Here is a 24,650-nt window from a genome sequence, read left to right on the forward strand (position 1 = left end):
ACATGATTATAACTTGAAAGAAAGAGATATCCTTGCTTATATAAACAAATAAAGGCTTCCACAACAGTTTTACTGCATGATTAATATAGTTATTAAGAAAATCATTTTACTTTTTCTCTTACTGATTTTTTGCTTTAATGAGAATAGAAACAAATGTAAGATTTTTCATAATTAAACCATAATTTCTTTATATGCATAATAATACTAGAAAAAAAAAGATGGACTATGTATAAAAGATGCCTAAGTTAATAATATTTTACATCAGATATTTATACATTTTAACCAGTTTAGTCATCCATTATTTCAGAGCTTTATACATCAAATGATAGTATTGGATAAAGTTCATTAACTTTATGTAAAAAGTTTGCTTCTCTATGAGTTTATTTATTTAAAAAGACTTAATATTTCAATAAGTGATTTCTTTAATTTCAAAGCATACATACAGGTAAAAATATGAAAGATTTACAAAAACAAAGTTTTATACAATGTACTGCACATGTGGATTAAATATATAACTAAACTTTCACTTATCCTTACCTAGTTCTTTTCTAACTCGTTCAGCTTCCTGAAGTTTTTGAACTAAGTGATTCGTCCCATTTTGCACTGTACACGAATAGGCCGTTGCTGTTGATGAAAAAACAAATCTTTACTTTTCTGTTTATCAGATAGGTTATTGACAATTTATTGGCTATATAAAATTGTGATGCCAATTAACTTTCATGTACATGCTAGATTTACATGAGGAATTTATTTTTATAACAATTAACAGTACAGTGTTTTGAAATGGAAGCTCAATCTTCCTTTAGGTACAAAAGCTATATGAAGTAAATACAATGCTTGTAACAATTAAATATAATTTTCAGATTAAATTTAAATGTTTTAAATAATCACTCAGCACAAATGCATAAGTTTATTTCTCTTTAACACATGCAAAAGTAATAATGAAGATATACTATTCACCACTGCTGCTTTTTTAAATCACCTCTTTACCAATTAATAATCACTAAATACTTTTGAGAAACATAGCAAACCATTAAAGTATTACAAAAAATCAATCTTCTTATGATCATTAAATGGTAATTTTCAACTCCATCTCTCACTTCTAAAAATTAGACTGAATTACACTGACAGGATGATTCAAGCATTGTCATAATGACTCAATCTTAGCTAAACTGTTTCAAAAGCTTCTTCATAGCAGGAAGAAGTTAGAAGTTGGTTTTACTTTTAGAAACAGAAATAAACAACATTACATAACTTCTTTTACACATATATATTTACAATAATAATCTACATACACTACTGTATAGTAAAAAGTAACAGTAAATAATGCACACAGTTGTATGTGCATAATTATGATTTTGTAAATTCCAATACAATCACAAAAATATTTTATCACTTTGACCGAAACTCCATCTATTTCATTTCAATAATAAATACAGGTTTTGCATTTTGTACTTACGGTAAAGCTATTAAGCTGTCTTAATTTTGACCTACTGACCAGTGGAAAGGCAGTCAGTCAACACAGCATCCTTCCATCCATGTTTAGGTTTTGATCGTCATTCTTATAATGCACCGAAAACTTACAATGTAGATAAAATGCACAACCCACCATCTACACTTGGGTTTCTATCTACGTCTAGAATGTCAGTCTCATGTCACAAAATGCGTAATTTATTAAACCGAGCTTACATGCTGCAAAATTCATAGTTATACTACACAGCAAAAGTCCAAATAGTATAAAATGAGCTATCTGCAGTAGCCCTCCTTAATTTACCAGTGAAATACTAGAATGAATGCAGCTAGTCATCACCACCCTCTGCCGACTCTTGGGCTATTCTTTTACCAACGAATAGTGGGATTGGATTGTTCACCACATTATAACACCCCCATGGCTTAAAGGGTGAGCATGTTTGTATGGTAGGATGGGGATTCTAACCTGCAACCCTCAGATTGCGAGTTGAGTGCCCGAACCATCTGGTCATGCTGGGGTCACTAGTATAGAAAACCTGATGAATGAAACAGTGTAAAACAGTTGTGTTGCTTTAAAGCTTGTAAAACTGGACTGACCAGAGAGAGAGACAAAACAGAATCACCACAAAAATAAAATATTCAATCACATATTTACAGCAGGCAGTATTTTGTATTCTCATTCGAAGTCCTTCTTCTTCAAACAAAGCAGCATAATATTCATCATGAACATCTCTGAGAAACTGTGAAAAAATATAAAATAATTTTGTGTTAGTAATAACAACTCATTTCTTTCCTAATTACTATTATTTTTTCTTCAAATAACCACGTATAATTAGCAACATATGGGAATACAAATATTACTATATTTTAATTTTTAAGACAATCAGTAGGTTGAGTATGCTAGCAAGTGTTTCAGAGACAATTTCCATAAGAAGTCTGTTGCAAAATTTGTACAATTTTTTAACTGTTTGCTTAAAAGTATAACATGGTTAAATACTTATTTGTAGAGAAAAATAATTTCATTGTTTAGAAGAAAGCGAGAAATGTGTGTTTTCTTATAGCAAAGCCACACTGGGCTATCTGCTGAGTCCACTGAGGGGAATCAAACCCCTGATTTTAGCATTGTAAGTCCGTAGACTTACCGCTGTACCACCGGGGGACAAAAGCAACAAATAATAGGGATTACAATACTCAACATGTTAATGTAAGGTTGCCCCAATCATTTATCTGTATGATATATAGACTGCTTAGACACAATCACCGATCCTTAGGATGAATTTATTACATCTAACAACTTAGAGATGTTGACACCAACACATGCTCTTATGTGGAGAGGATTTGATTATTTGTGTATATTTAATTTAACAAACATTTACTCAAAGGCTATTACTGTAAACCTTCCCAAATTTTTGTAGTAATAAAGTAGAGGGAAGGCAAGCTAGTCAACACAACCAATTATCGGCTTACTCTTTACCAAGGAATAGTGGGACTGACAGTCACATATATCTTCAATGTACATTTGATGACAAATTAAGTTCCACAATCCATAAATTGCAAGTTGAGCACCTCAACAATCAAGGCCAGATGCGAGATGGAGTTTACCAAACCAAGGAGAGAGTTTAACTTATTGCTATTTTATAAAACAATATTGATTAGATTGAAAAAAATAGATATAGATACACAAAATCACTTTTGAAATTTTTTATACAATAATTTCTGCTACCGAATGATAACTACATTTAAAATAAGTTACAAAGAACACATGATATTGCTGAAGTAACTTGGATAACTGAAAATAATATGAAATAATATTTTGATTGAAATACTGTATTACTAAATGCAATGACATCAGAGAAAGAATTTCTGATTTACATGTCCTCTTGTGATCAGTGTGCTATCAATCTGCAAATACATTGTTTGATCAATTTACAACAATCTCAGTAATAATGAAACAAAAGCATTAATGGAAGCAGAATGTGATATGTAAGTATTATAAATTAGGGCTAATAACAAATTTGTCCCTTAAAATTTAAAATCTAAGTATCAGCTTCACTGTTAACTTTATATATTGATGGTGTTATCACACAAAAGCAAGAAATATGGTTAAAGTAATTCAGTGTTTACATAATATTTAAAACTAAGTTTAAAATTTCCATTTTATATAGAAACAAAGTTTACCTTTGGTTTTATAACTAATCCTCCAACTACAGTGAATAGTCTAGCAAAGCCAACAGGTGTACACACTTTAGGAGGAAAAACAGAATATTATCAACAATTTGTCATACAATATTTTAAGTTCTGTACTGAAAGTGAAAGAAAAGGACAAACCATTTGTCATTCTTATACCATATAACTTGTAGTGTGGTTAAGTTAAAAGCTAAACTGTGTGTGCTTGTGTGTGTCTATATATATACTTTTGTACACACAACTTGAAATTCATACTTTTACTATGTAGTCAACCACTGTTTATGCAGCCGTATTTAAATTAGGCAATGAATTTCATAGCCACATTATCATGTCAGACTCAGGAACCTTTGAATAAAAGAGAACTTCATATGGATTAATTATCATTTTTTTTGTAAGCCAGATGAAAAAATAATTTTACAGAAGTTTCGATAAAATGTTCAAAATGAACAGTTATCTATGAACCAATGATACGACAATAACAGGTGTAAAAATTCTCAACTGACTCATGCCACTTCAAGTTCATTAAGTACCTCTTCCTAGTAATAATAACCACACCCTCAATATAAGTGTAAGTGATAAAAGAAAGACTTATACAACACCAACATCAAACCAGGTTATCTTATTCATTTCGTTCCTAATGGCCAAGTAATGCATCCTTGCAAGCTCACCTTTGGGGGTGTAAAATGCATGAAGACTCTTAGGTCCTTAGCTATAAAAGGTCAAGTGTAGCATCCCCACAAGTTCACCCTACAGAGTGCAACAGGCAATGAGACCTACAAGGCTATATACCTAGTGTTTCAATCCCAGAATTTTTTTGAGGAGCAAAACTTACAGGGAATTTTCAATAAAACGTTTTATATGTAGAATGTGTTGCTTATCTCCTCTGGGGGAGTAAAACAAGTAACACACAGAGTATTAATAAATATTTCAATTAGTTTTAGGAAACCTCAAACTTGGGAGACCCACATAACAGTTGTTTCTCAGGAAGAGAAGTTTTTGGAGTGAGGCATTCTATAACCTCACTTCAATTTCTTTCATAACCAAACAAATAATAAACATTTGTGGGATTACTATCACAGTACAAATTTGTTTTAGAAACTAGTGTTACCCATTAGCATAGGTTTTAGTGCATGTTTCTCCCACAGAAACAAGTTTGTTAATGTTTTAAAGACAGAACTGGCAAAACAGAATATATTAATGATAGTATAATAAACCTGCTACCATGAAAATATAAATGTGGATAAATGATAAAACACACTGTATTTTAGAAATATTCAAAGCTTAGGAAAAATGGTTAGTTTAATGGTGAAGGATCAAACTTCAAAGGACGTGAAACAAGATGAAACCTGTCCTATACAAATAAGACCACATACAAGATGTTACAACAGACCAGTGCTCAGTTATCATCCAATATGTAACAGGTGGGATCATACAGGATCAGATTCTGGCTTTTGTGAGTTCACAGTTAGAAAGAGACAAATAATTCTTTCATTTGTTGCAGAGAACATTTGAAAGGCACAAAACTGATGTGGAGCAGGCATGGCTTGAAAACATCCTCACCAGGCCACAATGGTATGAGTAGTTAGACAGTTCAAAGGACAATAAAACAGTAAAATTTAAGTGTAAATACATATATATTGTTGTGAATTTAAAATTGCTTAGAAGAAACAAATGCACTTGTTTCATGTTACAATCTGAAGTCAGTCTGAAAAAAAAAATGATAATTTATATTTATTTCAATTTTTTTGTTTTGCTGGTTAAGAGGTCAGTTAAACTGACCAATCTTGAATAGAGTTAGGGTAAAAAAATAATTGATAAAATATAAAGTTTTACCAAAAAAATGTATGAATATATTCAGGAGATTTCAGAGATTATTGGAAATTAAATGATATTTTTAGGATGAAGAAAACTATTTTTAATCTTAACATGTAATTCACTTTACACTTGGCCTAGTATATAAAAAAAAGACAATATATTCATAGAGAAATCTTTATTAAAAATATTTCACTAAAAATAAGATTTTTCTTCATGTAAAAAATTTGTAGCATTTACTAAAAGTCTGCCAAATTTTGTGAAGGTACATATATTATGTTAAACATTAGTTGTATCGAAACTATAACACGTACAAAGTGGTCATGTGGTTGGTCAAATGGACTGAGCCAGTGCTGAAATTTAGAGCACAATGAATTATTTGTCAATATATCTCAACTACACCCCAAAATTTTTATTCTGAAACTGGAAAGCTTGTAGATGCAGAATATTCACCATACACCCAGTCTTGTTGTTAAAATTAGGGACATGACCTAAGAATTCTCACAAAAGCAAGTAGAATTATTGCATACCTCATAGTAATCACACATTCTGTCACTTGGGTAGCTTGTGAGCAAATATTTTTCAAAGCTTAAGACAATAAAAGTAAGCATCAGGAGACAGTTCACAAAAGAACATCTTGAAAACGTGATGATGATCAACATGAAACTGATCTTGGAGACAGGTCGAACAGAGAAGGATTGTTAACAATGTCCTCTAACAGAAGTACTGAACTTAAAAGAAACTACTTTTACTTTGATTATTATCAATAACAAATCTAACTTCAGACTGCTTTGTGACTCATTTCAAGTTGTGTTTTAATTTTTGAGATTAATGAAAGTTAACAAATTTTGAATTTTTTTCTCATGCATTTGAACTTGTAGCATTAAATTACAGTATTTCTTTTGCAATGCTAATATTCATGAACAGTGCACTTGTAAGCTAAACCCCAAGTTCTTTTTCAAAGGTAGTCTGCTTTTGTTTATGTGATGCAACATCGCTTTAACATGAATAAATTCACTTTAGAATTGACTCCCATTAGGCCTACTTGCACTTGCCAATGCAATAAAAGATTTCATTAAATACAGTCTATAAATTCAAATTCTTATCTGCTTTAAATGTCATTATCATTGAAGACACAGCAACTAGATCAACTCAAACTACAAGCAATAAAATGGCTGTGCACAAAGACTTACCTAACAACATCAACACACCAAGACAGGAGACACACGAATACAACAAAGGAAGGTAATACTTCCATACATCTGTTGAATAAAACAAGAGTATTAACAACTTTAAATGTATGTTTTAATAATTCTGGAATATCACAAAACAACAAAAAGGTATTTCAAAAACATACTACAAGATAAACAACCCAAGTCACCTTTATGTTATTTTCCTAGTCTTGATTATTTTAGTCTATGTAATAACTTCAATAACTGTTTTATATAAACACAAATAACTTTTTTTAATACTCATATTTTTCCTTTGTTATAAAGAACTAAGCATTAGATCATACTTCAAATACAATGATTAGGTATCTTAATTAATAAATTTTAACCACACTGCTGACTGTATTTATTTTATTCACTTTGATACATATAATCCAACTTTAAGATATAAAGTCAAATTACAAACTAGAAAAATACTACTGAGGTTGATCCAAAAGCACAAGATAGAATATTAGTATAACATATTATGAACTATTTTAAAATTATCTAGTGATTAATAATAACACATTTATTACATAGTACACCATTTTCTGACGACATGTTTAATGTATGGTTGTTTACAAGTTAGTAAGGATCTACAGTAGAATTAAGGCAGAAACAAAGCACATTTGATGTGTGTGTACAGTAAAGTATGCTTATTTCTTGTATGATTCAAAATATATATGTATACATATGTTCAAAAACTTTCAAGAATTAAATGTGTTTGTTACGCTACATGCAAGTGTTAAATGTTCATTGTTGCTGCTGTTGTTCTGTTGATCATGATTAAATTTTGTTTCCTGTCATGTGAATATGTTGTTAGTAAGGACCTATTAATATTATTCACAGTACATCAAAAATGTGTAATATGAATAAAACATGTTAAAATTGGATGATACATAAACATTTGTTAAGCTCTCTTACTATTCATTTGCTTTTAAAAATATACTGTGGATGAAAACATTTTCTAGTACAAAAATAACCTATAGATAATTAAATTATTCTTTATTCTATTGATGTAACAAGATTAATATTTTCTCCCTCTTGTACACATTTACTTCATTAATGACAAAAATATAAAACTCAACTTTCACTCAACTGAAGCAATGACATGAATCTTAATGAAAGTTCTCTCTTTAAAAAAATGCTTTGAAACAATTCTGTATTTGTGAATAAGATTCATAAGTTTCATTGATTACATGTTTAAAATTGCAGAAAAATAAAAACTATTTATAAAAATGGAATGTTACTGACATGTGAAACTTATAAGCTGATGTTCCTTCTTTGTATTTCCTTAAACAGATGTCAACAACATAGATTATATTAGATTACTTGTTGTATTCTTCTATATATTATTATACAATCGTTCTGTATATCTATATGATAATTTATTTTCACTCGTGAACAAAAACTGCCACAAAGGAATAGGTTCTATATAATGACATAGAATAATTATATTTAACTAAAAGTAAGATGGCAATAATTTATTACTTATTTGTTATAAAGAGCATGTCACAATCGAGCAGATCACGATAATTACTGTGGAACATTAATCCTCACCCAACCCTACTTAAGAGGCCAACTTGCCATTTAAAGTAAGCATTTATCCAACAATTGCATTGCATAATAAAACCTTACCTTCTTGAAACTTCAAGTTTCATTTAAATTTCATTTTGTTTTATTTTTATCATGTATGATTTTAACTTAACAGTACCAAATGGAACTTTGTATATATTTCAGTTACAACCTTCAAGAAATGATGCTCAAGTTACATTTTTCTACAAACAAATCATGTTTCTGGTTTTATGTTGAAACCATTAGTCTGTTCAGTATTTAAATTTCTGGTCACAGAAGTTAAAAGTGATATTTTTGATACACGATCCACATTAACCTAACAAACAGAAAGTCCCAATGAACTTCACAAGTTTACTTATTCCCAAGTTTAGTTTCTGTATTCCCTACAAATCTATTCACAGGCTGTCTTCTGCACTCGTCGCTTCCTAATTTAGAAGTGTCAGAGTAAAGGGAAGGCAGCTAAGTCAACACCATTTACTATCAATTCCTGGGGTACTTTTTGCCAAAGATTAATGGGCATGACCAGCACAATGTAACACTCCCATGGCTGAAAGAATGAGCATTTTTGACAACAGGATTGAAACCTACAACTCTTAGATTGCAAACTGAGTGTCATAACCACCAGACAAGTTAAGTGAATTATCCCACTAATAAATTTCAGTATTGATTGTTCCTTACAATTGATTTATTTTCACATATTGGTTTCTACATGTATAGTCAACGTAGTACACAAAGAAATGGTAGAAACTTTTTATAAGTTCTGAAACATTAGAAATTATATTACCTCATTTTATTATTTGTGAAAAACCAATACAATACATATTCACAAATGAAATAACAAAAGATACCCGATACAGTGGAGCACCATTAAGCTGCGGTATTTGGGGGGTGAACCTGCTTAACCGCGGGTTAAACCTTTGTGACTGAAAAGCCGAAGTCGCCAACAGCTCTGCTGAGGAGCCTCATCTGGGCCACTGCGTGATCATTGTATCGGATTATCGAATTAAAAATAATACTTTAGTTATTGATCACTTTTTTCACGGATTTACCGCAGATTAATGTATGGAGAGGTGTGATTCGGTAACAATGGCGGCCTCCATAAAGCTGACATAGAGAGCGGATAAGGTAGATTAACGGTTGATTTCTATTGTAATATATTTTATTTATTTCCCAAATTAAAGCAAATCCTTTTTAAATATCCCCAGGATTAAATTCATAAGCCGCATTTTTACAAGTTCTTAAATTAGCGGTGAGCCGCGATAATCCTTGCTCACAAGACTTGCTACAGCGGGTTAAGTGATTTCGCGGTTTACTGGTCCGCAGCTTAATGGTGCTCCACTGTATATTCTAAGTTATACCTAAGTTTATCTAAATACATATATCAATTCTTAAACTAGGTGAAATACACTGTCACTATCAACATTACTGAAATTTAATTTTACGTGACAAGGTATTGCAAATCACAATAATTAACCATCACTAAACCTTGATTATTTTCAACTAACAAGTTGGAGTTGGTGTGACATGTTTTGTTCATGACAAAAGCATTCAGACTTCTTGAAAAGTGATTGTTCTGACTAGTAGTAACAGTTTCTATGTGTACATTTACAAATATTTACATGAAATCACTACTGCAACATGTTTATTCTAAATATACACAATTACCACATATTAATATCATTAAGTAATATCCTAATACATAACCATGTTTCTAATGAAATGTATATTTGTACAGTACAAAACATAATACATCTTTACCACACAGTCTGAATAAATATATGCATATTTAGGTTCTTTAATTTCTGCAGTGCATATAGGTGTACAAAAGACAATTTAATACTACAGACAAATGACCTTCTAACACCAAACTGTTGTTGTTTAATTGAACACTTAATGTTTTAAGACACAAACTATAACTGACAGTATATAGCTTTATTATATATATTGTTTGAGTGGTTAAATTAATAAAACCTTCAATGAAAACAATATGTTTCATATTTTTCTAGCACTATATTGTTTTAAATTTTCAAACAACCTTAAATTTTGAAGTAACATTCTAAATTCCACATATTTTTCATTTCAAGGAATCACACTAACTGTTTTCATTACACACCATATGAGACACTTATTCTAACAGGAATACGTTCATATTGAATGCAAGTATACTATTTTTTCTCTAATATACATATTTATACACACACAAATAAAAAATTAAAAGCTTTCAAATATTTCTATTAAAACACATCACGACTCAAGTTAATGTTTTCCTACACTGAAAATGTATTTCCAATATGTACCTACCTTCTTTCACTGAAGGATAACCTCGATTTGTCCTCTATTATTCTGGTACAATTATCATTTTCAAGAATTGGCAGTTACAAACTAAAACACTGGCATATTAGTGAAAAGGAAGGGTGGGAAGTGAGTGAGAGGAGTTAAAGACCTATGAGAAATACATTTTAATTGTAGGAACTTTTGGTACCACCTCCTCTCATGCAAAGCTAGAATCTCATAATGAAAAGGTAGAGGGATTGATGAAGGCATGACAATATACAAATAAGGGCATAACAACCACCTGAAAATAACAGGTGTGTCAGAAAAAGAAAGTAAGGCACACCTGTTGGATACAGCACTACTTCTGGTACAGGTATGTACCTTGTTAAGTAATGAAACAGTAACATATAGAAGCAGAATGGATGAGGCAGGCACTACATACTCAAGAACAAATTTACAGCACTTTGTTTTGGAGTAGTATGGGATAACTATGCAATAAATCAGCATAGAGTAGACACACAAAACATAAAAAAAACCATGTGTCAAGGAGAGAGTCTTGGAGTGATCTTCCACTTCAAAATAATTACACAGAGTACGAGGGCTGTTCAAAAAATACGCGGACTGACGTCATAAAACAAAATGTACTTTATTTAGAAGTTACAGGTCTGGGACCTCTTCAAAATACTCTTCTCCCCAATGCACACACTTATCCCAACGGTGTTTCCACTTGTTGAAACAGTCCTGGTACGCTTCTTTTGTAATGTCCTCCAGCTCCTTCGTTGCATTTGCCTTAATCTCGGGAATCGTCTCAAATCTTCTTCCTTTCAAAGGTCTTTTGAGTTTGGGGAACAAGAAAAAATCGCAAGGAGCAAGGTCAGGTGAGTAGGGGGAGTGGGGAAGAACAGTGATCGAGTGTTTGGCCAAAAACTCACGAGTTCTGAGGCACAAATTTCGCAGCAAGAGGTGCATCTTCAATTTTTCGGTCAAAATCTCGTAACAAGATCCAACAGATATCCCACACTCTTCAGCAAGCTCCCTGACAGTCAGACGTCGATTTGCCCGCACCAGGGTGTTGATTTTGTCGACGTGTGAGTCGTCAGTTGACGTGAAAGGACGTCCAGGACGCTCATCATCTTTAATGGACTGTCGACCATCCTTAAAACGTTCATGCCACTTGAAACATGCCGTACGCTTCGTAGCAACATCACCGTAAGCCGTGTTAAGCATAGCAAAAGTTTCAGTTGCAGATTTTCCAAGTTTAACACAAAATTTAACAGCAAGTCGTTGCTCCTTCAGGTCATTCATTCTGAAATCCGCCAAACGAAAAAAATCGCACTTCACTTAAAACCGCGTAGCTAATACACAAATGAAGATATCTGCAATCGGGAAATGGCGTCATAATCAGCTGATCTGTGCGAACCTAGCGACACCAAGCGGATTCCCCTGGAACCAACTGGAGCTGCACAATTCAAACAGTCCGCGTATTTTTTGAACAGACCTCGCAAGGTGTCAGATAATGTTATATAGTGGCAAAGTGGCCACAGCTAAAGAATTGTAAAGTGTATATGAACAGGCCAAGTGTGGTCTTACTGGGCAAAAAATATCCAGGGGAAGTGCCTTGGGATACATCAGGTTATGTCAAGTGTGAGTAAAAAAAACAGTGGAAGTGCCTTGCATAAGATCAAAAGTGCAGTCCACCCTGGTCAAAAAATATCCAGGGAAAGTGCCTCAGATATATTATGATAAATAAGTACGATAAACCTAGGCAAAGCATCTGGGTAAAGTGCCTTAGATCTAGAACAGTACATTACTGCCTATCAAATGATTATAATGACAACAGCCCTCTTATTGCTGAGTTGGTAGTAATAAGTTATGAGTCTGATTTCTGTCATTGTACAAACATACTTAAGAGGAAACCTCCACGGTCCACCACTACAGGACTCTTGTGCTTTATTAGAAGTAAAAAGAAAAAAAGAATATATGCCAGGAAGTCTGGAGGAACAACATACTGAAGACTGTGCAATGGATATCTCAGATTCTCTATTTTTAAAAGCAGAAAGACCCAGAATGCAAGAATTATGGTTTAGTGGGAATGGGCAAAAATTCTCCATCTGCTTTACTCATGAGGTCCATGAGTGAGAGTCCTTTATATGAAATAAACTGATAATAAAAGTTTGATACATATATCAGACACATGCCACTGGAAAAGCATCCAGTGGTCTTACAGAAACACTTCATTTCTACAGTGAGTGTTTAGATATACAGGTTTAGTACATAGTTCTAATATTCATCATACCTGACCAGGCAACATCTGCTGCTAAGTGGGATCCTGAAATATGATGTATATCAACTGAAAAAGATACAAAATAATAACAGGTTAAGTTACCCCAGTCAAAAGTGAACAGATGCATGGATAATTGCAACTAAATCCTACAGACAGTGTGCTACGAATATATTAGGAATCGTCCACATACCCAGTTGAACAATCTCCTCCAAAGGTCGATGGATTTGAGCAGCTAAAGACATAGTTAAGTAATGAATTTGGTGTAATGAAACATTGTGCAGCAGGTGACAGTCTCTGGACAAGTAAAAATATGCTAGCTGTATTAGTTGCTGAACTCAGCCAATAAGGATAACAGGATATAGGTCCCAAAAAGCAGAGGGATTCCAGAAAATAAATAGGTGGGAACAAGAACCATGAAAGGTGGTATGAAGATGATTGGATCCAAACATGAGTATAGAAGGAGGTAGGGGAGCAAAACAACCTTCATGGGCAGCAGCTGTCTTACAAAAGAAGATCTGATGCAGATAAAGGATAATACAAGAGGAATGGCAAAGGATAGGGGAAACAGTAATGGAATAAGCATTGGAATGACGATTATCACATACCAGGATGAGAAGAAAATTGGTCGTAAGGGAAAGACAGCACAAGAAATATGTTGCAATGGGTTCAAAGGAAGAACCAGATAAGGCATGAAAAACAATACTTAGATCCTATTCTGGAAAATCAAAATGATTTGGAAGAGAGGACGAACAAGACAAAGGGGACATAAAACAGAAGGAAAATAACTGGAGAAGTGAAAGCTTTATATAATCAAAAGAAATGGAATATGTTTGAGAGAGCAGTCTGACAATTAGCAACTGTTGACATGGTCACATCCTGACCAAAGAACCAAGTAAAGAATTGGGACAGATGCAGAATAGAAGGATAGAAGCCTGAACATAATAGACCAATATCTATGGTATACAGACAATGAAGACGACCAAATTGTACTAGTAAGGAAACACATTACACGAGGAGTAAGTCCCAAGCTGAGGCAAGGAACTAGATAAAAGCCATGCATGGAGTTTGATGATGCCTGAAAGAAATACATCTGATCAATGTTGTCAAGAGTGATTTGGATGATAAAGGCAGGGGCTGCTGCTCAAGTAAGGGTCAGAGCAGAGGGAACCACACACAAGCTAGCCAATGTGGAGCAACTAGCAAAACACAACAAATGGTCTGGATGACAAAAAAATGACCCTGGAGATTAGTGTTAGAGGAGGGTAGGCATATAGATAAAAGCCCAGAGCTGAGGGATGTGAAACAGGAGACCAAAAGGAAGGTAGCATTTCCAGTGAGTGGCAAATCCATCTATATGTAGTATTTCCTAGGCAAGAACACTCCTACTAAAATACTTGAAGATGAAGGGACTACTCTATTGGTAAAACTTGGTTAGAATAAGACAAATGGTTAGCCACCAGATTCGTAATTCTGGACCCAGTACATGAGGTTGAGTGTCTGAAAACAGAAAGATCAGGACTTGGTTCCCCCTTTGTTTGGTTATGAAGCTGATGACAGTGAAATTGTTGGAATGAAACTATCATCATCAAGTGCTCCCAGAGGAATGGGAGGAAATGAGACAGCTTGTCAAATCATCAAAGGTTCAAGGAGGATGATATGGAATGTAGTTTCCATGACTGACTGCTGTCCTGAAATTTCTCTGGACTTGAGGGAAGCTCCCCAACCTACAAAGGAATCATCTGTGAACAGGTGAACATTGATACAAGGTATGGAAACCCCCACTGTAGCCACCATACGAAGTCAGTCCTAATTCTAGGAAGGAGGCCAATAGGACAATCCAGGGGATCATGAAATAAGTTTCACTGATTAACAAGTATCCACTGTACAATTGACCCAAGAGAATGAGAGCTTTCAATGAAGCCCAAGTTCCCAAGAGAGACAGACATCTATCTTAGTGAGAAAAGACAAAAGTACTGCTTTCATGATCGCTTGCTCCATATTCTGGAGCTGAAGTGGCAAAAGCTGGTCTTGACTGAGATGGGAAATGAAGAGAACCTCTAAATGAATAAGAGAATGGGGTGAGGGAACCCAAACTAAAGACAAAAACACTCTGACAGAACCTGTAGAACCTACAGATCTGCCATGATCCACAAAATGACTGAGAACTGTTGCAACCTGACCCCCACCCGACCTTGAAAAAGACATACCATCATCTAAACCTCTGACCCTGGAGGAATGGGAAAAATGAGTAAGGATGCAAGTGCCTGGAATATGGTAATTGATTGGAAGAGGAAGAAGAGGCAAAGGAAATTGGTGAAGAATGAGTGGGAAGAGCTACACAAGACAAATGAGACACCAGGAAGGGCAAGGAACAATGCTGTGTTGTCACATCAACCTAGATTCCAAAGACTCAGGATGATTCCTAAAAAACTATTTCCTGGAGAAAGAGGGCCTTCAAAGAAGACAAGGGAAGATGCACCCTGTCAAGTAATGTCTTTCCCAAGCAAATCCCAACAACATAACAATCAAATGTTGAGAGAGCATGCAGATGCTGAACAATAGGACAGGGCAGACCACAGGAAGATTCCAAGTTCATCAGAAAATTTGTCAGGTGACTGGCAAAAGGCTTGAGACAACAACTTGTAATGAGAAAATAACATGCAAAACAATGTTCATGGCAAGATGAATCCTAGAAAACCTACATTGATTAACATGAATCAAAGTTCCTAGACACTATACCCACAGGGGAAGGAGGGGATCCAGATCTTTGGAAACAAAGAAAGGATTTGAGGCCCATTGGTAACCCAAAGAACATTGGTCCAACTACTGGAAAGGGCAGGGAATACCTGCACCTGACAGTAAAATGTTGAGCATGAACTCTAGTGAATTGAGTGGGGGAGGAAATACAATATTCAGAATGAGGTTCTTCACCCAACAAGACAAGAGAGGAGTCAAGAACTAAGGTTGAAACATTTAAAATTTGACATATCTGATCAAGAAGGTGGAGAAACAGTGAGATTGGCAAACTCTCCTGACTGTGAGCATTATGTGACTGACCGAAAACAAGGCCAGGACCAGAATAGTCAAAATTATCTTCATCTGAATAACTTCTTCCTCAGAAGTTTGTTCAGACAAAAAGGGAGAATGAACTGACTACTGAGCAAAACTGTCCAACTCCCTGCATGTTTAGGCTTGAACTTCCTTGTTAGATATCAACCCACTTTGACAGGAACTAGAGAAATTACTGTCCTCAATATTAGTGATAATTTTATTATCCACCACTGTAAAACTTGAATTTATATTTCAAATCAGAATTCAAATGAAAAACAAAACTAAAATTAAAACTTCGAGTTGAAACTGGTGACAGACTGGAATCACAATGAAAAAGCAAGTATGGAGAGAAGTAAATACATGTCTACACATTTTAATGCTAATCAAGAAAATGATGACCGTGCTAAAACAGCTGAGGTAAGTACCTGTACTAGTATAGGTTGTCACATCAACCTATAGTATGATTGGTGGTTGGTAATCAAATGTTCTGAAATAGCACAAAAGCAGATGTACAATACACAGGTGTGATATTACTGATTTTTTTTTTTTTTACCAATGCTTAGAGAGAAAGTTAAGTTTAAAGTGGCTCTGAGTGATAGGAGTTGGCACCATTTTAGAAACCCAAGTGTTATTGATAAAGGACTATTAAAACATAGAATATTTTGTAGAAATTTTAAGCTCTACAGTAAATATATCACATATATACATATATTTTAGGTCCTACTTACACAGGAATACTGTGTGGAGATCCCACTTATCGGCAGCTTTGAAACAGTAATGATAAAACACCAACTAAGACTTTTATAAAACTTGTACAATTTGCTTAAAATACAAACATTTTTTGAGTCTTAATTTTTAAGTGAAGAATTTATTTTAATGAACTCTAAGAGAAGCTGCAAATATTATTACAATTTAATAGCTTTTGATGTGAGGAAGTTTTAAACATAATAGAAACATTTATATTTTACACAAAGTACAAGTAAAAGCAGTACAAAAAATAAAAATTAAAACAGAAACTACAAAAAATATCAAAAGCAAGCTTTTAAACTTTACAATAAAACTACTGAATTTTTTGAAATTAAATATATATACAGGTTCTCGTAATTACATAAACAATATGCTTTATACTGACCTGGTGTGTAAGAAAACTGGCTTTAGGAAATGGAAACCTTTGATTTGAAATCTTTCTTTAGGCAGCTTTTAACAAACAGTATCTAAAGCAGTTTGACTTACAGTATTTAAAAGATCTAGTCCAAAAATAAACTATCAAAAACTCCAATAACCTTTCTGCATAACAGTGTCCAAAACATGCATTATTATTATATAAAATAAAAAGTCAGACAACAAGTAAGTATTGTCATAAAATAAGCCAGACACTTCAGTATTTTCAAAACAAAAAAATAAAGTAAAAGAGGTGTGGAGCTTATTAAAACAGTTGTTTTGGAATTTCGCACAAAGCTACTCGAGGGCTATCTGTGCTAGCCGTCCCTAATTTAGCAGTGTAAGACTAGAGGGAAGGCAGCTAGTCATCACCACCCACCGCCAACTCTTGGGCTACTCTTTTACCAACGAATAGTGGGATTGACCGTCACATTATACACCCCCACGGCTGGGAGGGCGAGCATGTTTAGCGCGACACGGGCGCGAACCCGCGACCCTCGGATTACGAGTCGCACGTATAAAAACAGAGTAAACATCCTAATGAACTAATTTCATTAGATCTCCATAGAATCATGAGTGAAATATTGACTACTCACACTTGCTTTACAATGTTTGTGCCTTAGTTTTGGAATGTAAAAAATTAGCAAGTAAGAATTATAAATTATACTTACTAAAGAATGATCGTATGCTACCAGTGTCAAGCAAAGCAGACAAGATATATGTCATTCCTAATGTAAGAAGGCCCAAAAGAACTAAAACAAGGAACGTCTCATACACTCGTGCCATAATGCCCTGAAACATGTAAATTATATTTTTACAGTTCCTAAGTTCATAATATTGACTACATAAACTCTCAAACAATACAAAACAATATATTCCTTATGGATTTTCTGTATTTATTTTTATCTAACTTCAGACCAAATACTCTTTTGTCAATTCTGTCACTTCCTCAGTTGATTTGTATTTATATTATAAACATAAAAATGAAAAATTTGTTTGAGCTTACACAATTTTTTATCAGTTGTACATTTTACTTTTATTTGGTTCACAGCGTTTCTTTAGATTTACCTGGCATTAACAGGTGAGGTACAGGAATTGGGGCTAAGAGTTTAATTTTATTAAAAAAAAATCACCCAAGAACCTATAACAATACCAATGTACAAACAAGAATGTGATAAAGCATTTGCAAGATTAATAGAGTACTAATAAATCTGCAAATCTGTACCTTAACTGATGGTAAAACATAAACAAAAGTCTTATATGCAACTAACAAAAACTGTTTGTTGGTTTTAGTAAAGCCATAGACTTACTGGTCTCATAGGTGGACAAGAATGAAGACAAAAACGTTGACAAATGTGTTGATAACATATTCATTAGTGTCCTGTATCATGGTGTGAAAAGCTACAAATAAAATGTGTATGGAAGCCTTTCTTCTTCCATAACTTGTGGAATGAGCATATTTGGGATAAAAACTTGGCAATTCTTGGGAGAAGGCGTAAACAGGTTTCCCTTACCTTTTTGGAGCCAGGAAGTCCTTCAGATTCAGGAAACAGGTAGGCAAATGGAAGAAGAACAAAAATGGATATATTGGAAAACAAAAAAATGTAGTTCCATAATCCTACATGAAAAACAAACAAATATACATTGTTAGTAGATATTAGAGAAAGTAATACACCAAAACTGAAAATAAGATATTTTTACATATATGAAGTTCTCATAGATGACTTTCTGTAATGTGTACATCTAGAGCCTATATGATCCCACACAAGAGTAAACTGCAAAACTACAAAATGTATGAATGTAAGATGTAGAAAAAAGGTGGTATGATACATTGCCTATGGCAAAACACGAGGCCTTGAACAAATCTGTTAAGGACACAAGAACAAAAAAAAGGTTGAAACTTTTGCACTACTGACCTGTATCACTACTGAAGTAACAGACAGTAAGAACCATTTAATTCTGAAAATAAGAACACAGAATAAATAATAAAAGAGACAAGCAAAAGAAGGAAAAATGTAGCTAAATAATTAGTTCCAGGATGGCACTGATCTTGTGAACTGCCATGTCCAAGTGTTTGTTTACCTCCTGTTTGAAAGGCTATACAGGTAGGCAAAGCTCAACACTCACACTGAAATGATATGAAAGAAGCCATGAAAAGAGTGTCTATGGTAAATTTTATTTCACAAGCAGGATATTCTAAACTGTTATCATTCACACTGCAAAATATGATACAACCTAAAGAAATGCAGATTTCATGTATGTTATTATTGTTCAGTAGCTCTTAGCATAACTAAAATGCTCAACAATTACATTTCATGGTGGATGATATATGTAGATCAGAACTTTGGCTCTGAGTAAAACCAAGAGTGCAACACAATATTTTTAAAGTTCATGAAATAATTTAAATTAACAGATTAACTTACATTTTTTCCTGTAACTGTGGATGGGTGGGTACTTTACTAGTTTAAACTTTTCCTGTCACTGTGAGTGGGTACTTGTTAGTGATAAAATCTAGTTAAAATGTTATTACAATCATTATCAATTTTGTTTTGATGAAATCTGATACCTGTTATTAATTAATGGATTATATTTTGTCTAAAACTTCATGGCTCATAAGTTACTGATATAAATATTATTTCAACTATGTTGTTACTTTGTAAATCTGATGTTATATTATCGAGCAAGAGGCTAGTGTTTGCAGCAACATACAAATTATAAAGTGTAGTTGAATTACTATTGTATACACTTCTTGCCAGGAACATGTAATGGGTTAGCAGAGTATGTCGTTATTGAATTTACTATTAACTTTACTGTAATGGAATATATCTGCTACCAACTACTGTTGCTGTACATTGTAATTAATGAAGTAAATTAGTTTCTATGTGTCAAACAAATACCTGCATGAATAATTTTTGTAAACTCTTACATTAAATCAAGTGTTACAAACCAGTCTATTCTATGGAGGCCAGCTGTGAGTGATATATATTGAGCTATTAAAGATGACCGACATACATATTTAAAAGAATAAAGTGAGTAGCACCTTTCTATTAGCCAGTTACAAAAAAGTTAATTATTCATAGTTGAAAAGTATGGCTCAAATTAGCCTAGTAAACACACAGATTAACTTTATGTATTCAGGCTTGACTCTTTTGCTAACGTTCTGATGTTGTAGAGTTTACATTCACAACTTAATTAAATAAATTTATCAATATATATCAACAAAATTAGCATCATAATGTCATTTATAATTAAAAGTTTCATATTATCTAAGTTTTAGTTTCTTGATTTCAAAAGAAATATTTACAAAATTCTAAATCTTTACTTCTGTAGTCATGTAATGTGTGGGTGCTCTCAGTAGCATTGCATTTATACTACCAAAGTTGTATAGTCACAATCTATAAATATTTCTACAATGCAATGTACACTTTTAACATTCCAACTTTTCTGCATCTTGACATATCAATATATTTCCTCAACACTCAACAGATGTCCCACTCATCTATAATCAACTTTCAAGGAAGTTTTCAAAACAGTCTGATCTTATATTTTAAGCTCAGAACAGTTATTTTTAAACTAGCAGCATGTTGTTAGACTACAGAAATTATGTACACATGGTAAGCAAAATATAAACTTATAGCATTTAAACTTTTTTTAACCTCCTTGTATTTTAGTTAGAAAGCCAGTTCGATTACAGCTATTCACATATTATTTACATTTTAAAATGCATATTTACAAAGCTGAGAGCAGTTCAATAAGATTTCAGTAATGTTTAGCTCACTAGGCATTTAAGTACAATCTTCACGTGTAATGTCGTCATCCAACTGTGATGTGTTGTTTCTTAGTGATGAATAAACTGTACATTGTACAAGCCATGCAATAAAACTATAAATTAGAAATAAATATGAAAATGTAAACAGTTACAACTGTAAATATGATTTAGTGAAACTATGGAAATAAATTATGTATTCAAAAAAACAAGAAAGACTATGTATGCTCATTTTATTTCACAATTTTCAAACTTCCATTTCATTATACACTGATGATTCAGCTACAGTTAGTGTTATTGTTAAGAAAATTACATTTATAATATAAACTTCTAGTTTAAAATCCTTAAGAATTCTGCCCACCCAGAAACCTGACATTCATCATACACTGCCAACAGGAATAGAAAATGGAGGACAGAGAGATCTGAATTATTAATAATACTAAGCAACATGGGTTCACCGATATCCACAAGTTTTAGATAAAACTACATAAATCATAACACAGTTTGTGTATCTCGGGTTGGTTGGTATGGGTATTACTACTTTTGCTGATAAGCAGGAAACAATGTTCTGACCTTCTCAGGTCATCTTCAGGTTAATAAAGCACAGCTTGACACAATGAAGCTAAAATTATTGCACAGGGCTGTATTTGTAGCCGTGTATATAAAAGGAAGGACACTTTCAACTGTCATTTATTTGTTTCCTTATTTTCTGTCCATTTATCTTTGAAACAATCTTATTTTTAAAACAAAGCTTAATTATCAGAATGTAATGGTTACACTAAGTCTTCTTGTATGCAATGGGTCAATTTGATTCACCTTAGAAGAGTGAAAACTAAGCATACTGTAGCTGAACTTACTAACTGCATCTTTAAAAAAATTTGTAAGTTTTTATTAAACACACAAGTACTGTAATTTCAAGCATTGTTCTGTTACACTAAGAATGAAAAAACAAAATCATTTTTAGCACAATAAAAGAAAATCTCTATCAGATATTTCAGATTATTAATTTTCAGTAACACAGTTAACATAAACAGAGCTAGTAATTAGCCCTGATAATGGTAACCATATTATTGAAAAGTCAGATGATATGTCTAATACATTCTATCTTTCATTTTGCTAAGAAACACAATTTTTTTTTAGTTCTAATAAGTTTGTTGTACTGAAAAGAGCAGGTTTTTTAGTAAAGTATTTCTACTAAAGATTTTGTCTCTGAATTATTACTGAGTCAGTACAAGTGAAAGGTGTTAAGTTTAAAAATACTTATTTTCATTTTACAGTTTTAATATTTCTAGAACCTCCTATATGAATGTCAAATTTTTTTGGTAAACCTTTGTTTTATCTGTTATTTTTTTACTATAATACCAACTGTATGAAATTTATCAAAGTAAAATGACAAAAAGTTAAAAAAAAATATATAAAATGAATGCATTATTTGTTACCAGACCATCAACTTAGTTATCTGCAAAACTTCCTCTGTTAACCTTTCACACTTGCTTTATTTTGATTGTTTAAGTGCTGGATGTGTTCCAGGGAACCTGTTTATTACTCTGTAAAAAGCAATAAATCGTGAGGGGAAATTCCATATCTATTTAACTCTATAGATAAACCAATCAAGTTATATGTAATTTGGGTTCAAGCTCACAAGCTTAAATTATGCCATTTTTGTTACCCGAGCCAAGAAATTGTTAACATTTACATTCTAGTTATTTTTATTCAAAAGTATATACCAATAAATATCTAATATAATAAAACAAGAAATATTGTACTTCAAGACTGGAAGCTGTTTTACAATCAGATGCTAAGTTTTAGTAACCCCACTGTTTTTTCTCATGATGTCGATTGTTCAAAAATATATAATAATTCATGTAGCTTTCAAATATGCTTTACAGAATACGCACAAAACAATTAGGCACTAAATCAGATTATTAGAAATCTAATATAATTTAAATATTTTCAAACTAAGCTTTAAATGGTCCCCTAATATGTATTTTACTGCTAAAAGCAATAACATTATTCAAAACATGCCAAGCTTTTCTTGTAAAGCATCTCCTTTAACCGGATATAAACATATGATTTAAAGGTTCCTGTACATTATATGTTGTCTATAAGCATATAAAGCAGATTTGTAAAAGTAATGTAACAACTGGCTTGAAAAGCAAAAAATATGCAAGGAGCTTCTCTAATCAGTTTCACAAACTTATTGCAATCTCAGCAAATCAAGAGTGTAGGAGGTTCCAGTTTTATAGCCTTGTTTGTTTTTATGTGTAGCTTCTGTTTCTAATTTGATGTCTTGGCAACTTATTTTTGATGTTGGAAAATTGTGAAAGGGAGAATTTGAAACTAGATAGATCATGCAACACAGAAGAGCAAAGACAGATGTTTTTAAAACATTTCTTTTTGAAGTTAAGATATTAAAACTTAGCCTTTATTAAAATTCACATTATAAATTGCTTTTCATTTCAGCCAGAATTTCACCATTGTGCTTAATCAAAATTAATATATTTTAATGTCAGGTTTATTGACATACATTGTTATTAATGTTCTTCAATCAGAAGTTGAGCGTAACATTGACCCTGTTGTACATATAGTGTCAATCAAATGATTATTTCGTTAACACTCTTGTATCTGATCTACGTATTTTTCTTTATTTCTATATTTCTTTCTGAAAAAAAAACCAAAAACAGTTGCAATTTATTTTCAAATCCTTTATTACAAGAGATTTAAGTGAATCAATACTGTTTTATCATATTGATGTTGTTTAGGAACATGTTGAATAGCTACTTCATCATAAATTTAATTTTGTGGAAAATTACACCATTATTGAATTTTATATTTCCTAAGAGTTATTTAGATTTGAATCAGTTTGAAACCAAACACAGTCATAGGTGTGGATTATATTAAGTTTTATCTAAACTATTTAGTCTTTTATGGGTAAAATACTTTGATTTATAACAATTGAAAGCTATATAATAGTAGTGATAAGCTGTTTACCCTGAATGAGTGAGCTATTTAACCATTGCACATAGTAGCTATTGGGGTAAAACAACAGGACTTCGTTGCTAACAATAGATATGGGCAAAAGTAAAGCTGCACCTAAAGAGATGCCCAAGGAGAATGTACACATCCACATCCTGTAATAGAAACATAGAAAAATTAAGTCTTCTATCTTTCTGAATTTTTTTAAAAGACCAACATAATATTGTATAGTTTTATTTAATTTGACCTAAATATAACATAGACAAAATATTACAACAGACTAAGTTATATATAACTTTTATATAAATGCTCCTCATGACATATTCTTTTAATATATTGAAACAAAAAAATTCCTGTGGATGTTCCATTTAAAACTGGATAAATCTGAGTCCCCCACTATGAGAAGACTAGTTTTGTTTTCCCAAATTTCCCTTGTCCTAGAGTCACTGATAAGGGTTGTAATTCACCTAAACCAGTATAACTTAGCTACAAGAGGTGAACTGAATGATGCACTAGGGTTTATACTTATTTTTTAGTATTAAAAATATACTATTTATTATACAAAAGTAATTTAACATTGTGGAAATTATTCATATCACCTAAGTAAACCCTGTATTGGTAATTATGTAAATAAATTTAACATATGAAGTATTGTATCATGTACTGAAATTCAATTAAACTAAAAATGGATCATAAATAATATTTTTAAGAGGGAAAAGCAAGACAATCATATATTTTAGTAACTCTTTGACGAAGTAAAAGTATATTATATATTTACAACATCTGCATTGCGTCACATTTTTAAGAACCTGAGTATGTTTTTGTAATTTGTGTATTTTATATTACTTATTAGATTAATTAATCTGACAGTTCCAAGATACTACAA

At 32.5% G+C, this 24,650-nt stretch overlaps 1 protein-coding gene across 4 annotated transcripts in view; it reads right to left on the reverse strand.

The window, feature by feature from the left end:
* The window catches only part of lili (LMBR1-like protein lilipod), a 52,112-nt gene that overhangs the window by 18,042 nt on the left and 9,420 nt on the right, over positions 1-24,650 (reverse strand). For 2 of the 4 annotated variants that reach the window (XM_076449089.1, XM_076449092.1), the window contains 8 exons: positions 23,780-23,919; positions 18,537-18,640; positions 17,694-17,814; positions 16,590-16,625; positions 6,663-6,731; positions 3,649-3,713; positions 2,126-2,210; positions 538-624 (listed from right to left, as the gene is read on the reverse strand). In XM_076449089.1, coding sequence (XP_076305204.1) covers positions 538-624; positions 2,126-2,210; positions 3,649-3,713; positions 6,663-6,731; positions 16,590-16,625; positions 17,694-17,814; positions 18,537-18,640; positions 23,780-23,919 — 707 coding nt within the window. The remainder of the gene's footprint in view (positions 1-537; positions 625-2,125; positions 2,211-3,648; positions 3,714-6,662; positions 6,732-16,589; positions 16,626-17,693; positions 17,815-18,536; positions 18,641-23,779; positions 23,920-24,650) is intronic. The other 2 variants (XM_076449091.1, XM_076449090.1) reach the window with 2 other exon arrangements.

This window comes from Tachypleus tridentatus, chromosome 8, assembly GCF_004210375.1.
Source record: "Tachypleus tridentatus isolate NWPU-2018 chromosome 8, ASM421037v1, whole genome shotgun sequence".
NCBI lineage: Eukaryota > Metazoa > Arthropoda > Merostomata > Xiphosura > Limulidae > Tachypleus > Tachypleus tridentatus.